The following is a 1,934-nucleotide window of genomic DNA, read 5'->3' as shown; positions in this document are numbered from 1 at the left end:
TTATAAATATATATATATTATTTATGAATTGTAAATATATATCTGAAATTTAAAAATTTTTTTTTTTTTTTGAATTTACCCTTAAAACGTCATAAATAATAAATATATATATATATTGTTACATATAGAGAACTTTAAAAAAAAAAAAAAAAAAAAAAAACTCTAAAATAATATAAAATAATATAAAAAAATAAGTAACAAAAAATATATATTCATCAATGTAATTTAAATATAACCTTTGATATATATATATATATATATATATATATATATATATATATATATATATATGTCTTTTCCTTTATGTATTATATTTTTTTGTTATCATACATAGCATAAAATAGAGAATTAAAATTTGTATCATGTTTTTTTTTTATGAACCTAGCAGAATTATATAATTTTAATAATGTTTCATTGTTTAAACAAAAAGGATTATTTAAATTTTGAATAACTTGTGTATATTTATTTTGAGCTAAATATGACATATTTTTCCAATAAATAGCTTTTACATTTTGTGGGTTAATAATAAAGGCTTTTTCAGCATATATTATACATTCATTGTAATTATTGATTTTATAAAATGTAATAGATAAATTAGTTATTATTTTTTCAATATATGATAGTAGTTGTCTTTGATAATTTAGTTCTTGTGTTTGTTCAGTATGATTATTATTTTGATAATCATTAAGTATATGTTGTAATTTTTTTTTTTCTTCAAATATTAAATTATATATTTTTGAAAATCTACATATATCAAAAGCTTTTTTATATTGAATTGAAGCAGCGTAATATAATTTGGCTTGAGTAAATTTATTACCCATATCATTATAAATTTTAATATTTTCTATTTGTTCTGATATATTCATATTCCATGGATCTTTTTTTTTACAAATAATTTTAATAACTTTTATTTTTAATATAGTATCTTTGTTATAAAAAAAGCGATCAAAATATACATTTTTTAATTTTTTTTCAAAACTTTTAGTAGAATTATATTTTTTTTTATATTGTTCTTTATAGAGATCATTTGTCTTTTTATGATTTTTATCTTGTTTTTTTTTTTTTTTTTTTTCTTCTTTTTGTTGAGTCATACATATTTGTAATAATTTATTATTGATAATATTTTTTGTGCTTATTGGTATATTTTTTCTTTTTCTTTTTATAATTTTTCTATGAAAAAGTTTAAATTTAAAATGCATGAACAAGTTATGATAATAGTTGATTTTGTTATGGACATTTAATAATTTTTTAATATTTTTAATATTTTTAATATTTTTGATACTTTTAATTTTTTTTTCGTGTTTATTTTTTTCCATATAATGTTGATGCAATTTAAAGAAGTCATTACAAAATTTGTTGACATGATTTTTTTTAAATTTTTTAATAAGATAAAAACCTTTACCTTGATTTCGGTTGGATATAAGTGATTCTATAAAATTGTTTTTATGTTTGTTATTTTGTTTGTATGCATGATTGTTTGTTTTTATATTTTTTTCATGAGAACTATTTAGAGTGTACAAATTTTTTTTTGTGTCTGCCCCTTGTTTCTCTTGTGTATTTATTTGATGATTCGTATTATTATTATTATTATTGTTATTGTTATTATTATTATTATTGTTATTATTATTATTATTATTATCCTTTTGATTGTTCTCTACATTGTTTGTTATTCCTACATTTTCATATATGATATGATAAAGAAATTGGCTTTGTTTAAACATGTTTTTATTTTTTGCAATTGGTATAATAATTTGTTGTCCTTCTTTCAAATTTTGTAGAGAATGAAAAAACCATAGAGGAGATGTAAAACAAGAACCATATGAATAAATAAAATATGCTTTATTTTGTTTTATATTTTTATTATTTTTAGTATAACAAATTGGTAAGTATATATTTTGTTTTCTTGTATTATCTAAATGTGTTAAGGTCATTTT

General features: G+C 17.0%; 1 protein-coding gene across 1 annotated transcript in view; it reads right to left on the bottom strand.

The window, feature by feature from the left end:
- Window positions 1-308: 308 nt before the first annotated feature.
- PADL01_1302500 (conserved Plasmodium protein, unknown function) overlaps window positions 309-1,934 on the bottom strand; it is a gene marked incomplete at both ends in the record, with an annotated part of 3,826 nt that continues 2,200 nt past the window's right edge. The window contains one exon of the mRNA XM_028683548.1: window positions 309-1,934. This exon is cut by the window's right edge and continues 1,208 nt beyond it. Within this exon, the coding sequence (XP_028539715.1) occupies window positions 309-1,934 (1,626 nt within the window).

Source organism: Plasmodium sp. gorilla clade G2 (genome assembly GCF_900097015.1).
Source record: "Plasmodium sp. gorilla clade G2 genome assembly, chromosome: 13".
Classification (NCBI taxonomy): Eukaryota; Apicomplexa; class Aconoidasida; order Haemosporida; family Plasmodiidae; genus Plasmodium; species Plasmodium adleri (nom. inval.).
This window is presented reverse-complemented; position numbering and strand designations above follow the sequence as displayed.